General features: G+C 44.5%; 1 protein-coding gene across 1 annotated transcript in view; it reads left to right on the plus strand.

The window, feature by feature from the left end:
* Positions 1 to 879, plus strand: part of LOC111646870 (protein NLRC3-like) — a 20,897-nt gene that overhangs the window by 3,237 nt on the left and 16,781 nt on the right. Inside the window, exons 2-4 of the mRNA XM_087171145.1 lie at positions 27 to 158; positions 239 to 352; positions 481 to 594. Of these exons, the coding sequence (XP_087027271.1) occupies positions 70 to 158; positions 239 to 352; positions 481 to 594 (317 nt within the window). The 5' untranslated portion in view covers positions 27 to 69. The remainder of the gene's footprint in view (positions 1 to 26; positions 159 to 238; positions 353 to 480; positions 595 to 879) is intronic.

The following is an 879-nucleotide window of genomic DNA, read 5'->3' on the forward strand; positions in this document are numbered from 1 at the left end:
TGATGTGTGTTTCTCTCCACATGAAGGTAGAAAGTGTGTGTGAGCTGATGTGGATGTGAACTCAGCAGCATGGATCAGTGTGAGGACAGAGAGGAGGGAGCCCCTCCCTCTAAAACCACTCTGTGTGGGGAACATGAGAGAAAGACCAGAGCTCAGAGGTGAGATGAGGATCTCTAACTGTCCATGACTCACATCACTGCTCCATCATTATTCACACTCAAAGCTCTGTGTGTGTCAGAGACACACCACACTCTGCTGGACCTGGACCTGGACCTGGACCTGAACCTGGACCTGGACCTGGATCCAGCTGTGTGTCCATGAAGAGTGAATTCAGACAATCTGTTGATGGAAGGTCAGAATTTAAAAGTCAGAAAGACATTTCTCACTAAAAGTCAGTTGTTGTGTTTATTTAAAGATTGAAGATATTTTTCATCAGTTTTTATTCAACATGCACATTTATCAGTTCTGTTTTTGTTTCAGGATCCAGCAGCAGAGACCAGACTCTCCTGAACCCAGCTGTCTGTCTTTAAAGAGCGACGAGTCGAAGGAGTTTGTCATTCACTTTAAAGGGCGACGTCCATCAGCTGATCAGATGTAAGCTGTAACTGACAGTAAGACTCAGGTTATTGTAGAAAAGAACTAGTTTGTACGACATGTTGTCGAGCTGAAAGCTACAAAGCAGTTTGTCGACGTAAACTCAAATGTAACCTGAAGAAGTTCCAGTTTGTGTTTGAGGGGATCTCTAAAGCAGGAAACCCAACCCTTCTGAAGCAGATCTACACAGAGCTCTACATCACAGAGGGAGGGACTGGAGAGGTCAATGATGAACATGACAACCACTCTGTGGATCCATCTTCTGTTTCATGTCAACTTTTCTCT

This window comes from Seriola lalandi, unplaced genomic scaffold (assembly GCF_002814215.2).
Source record: "Seriola lalandi dorsalis isolate HSWRI2012SDOR001 ecotype SW California unplaced genomic scaffold, Sedor1 jcf7180002054977, whole genome shotgun sequence".
NCBI lineage: Eukaryota > Metazoa > Chordata > Actinopteri > Carangiformes > Carangidae > Seriola > Seriola lalandi.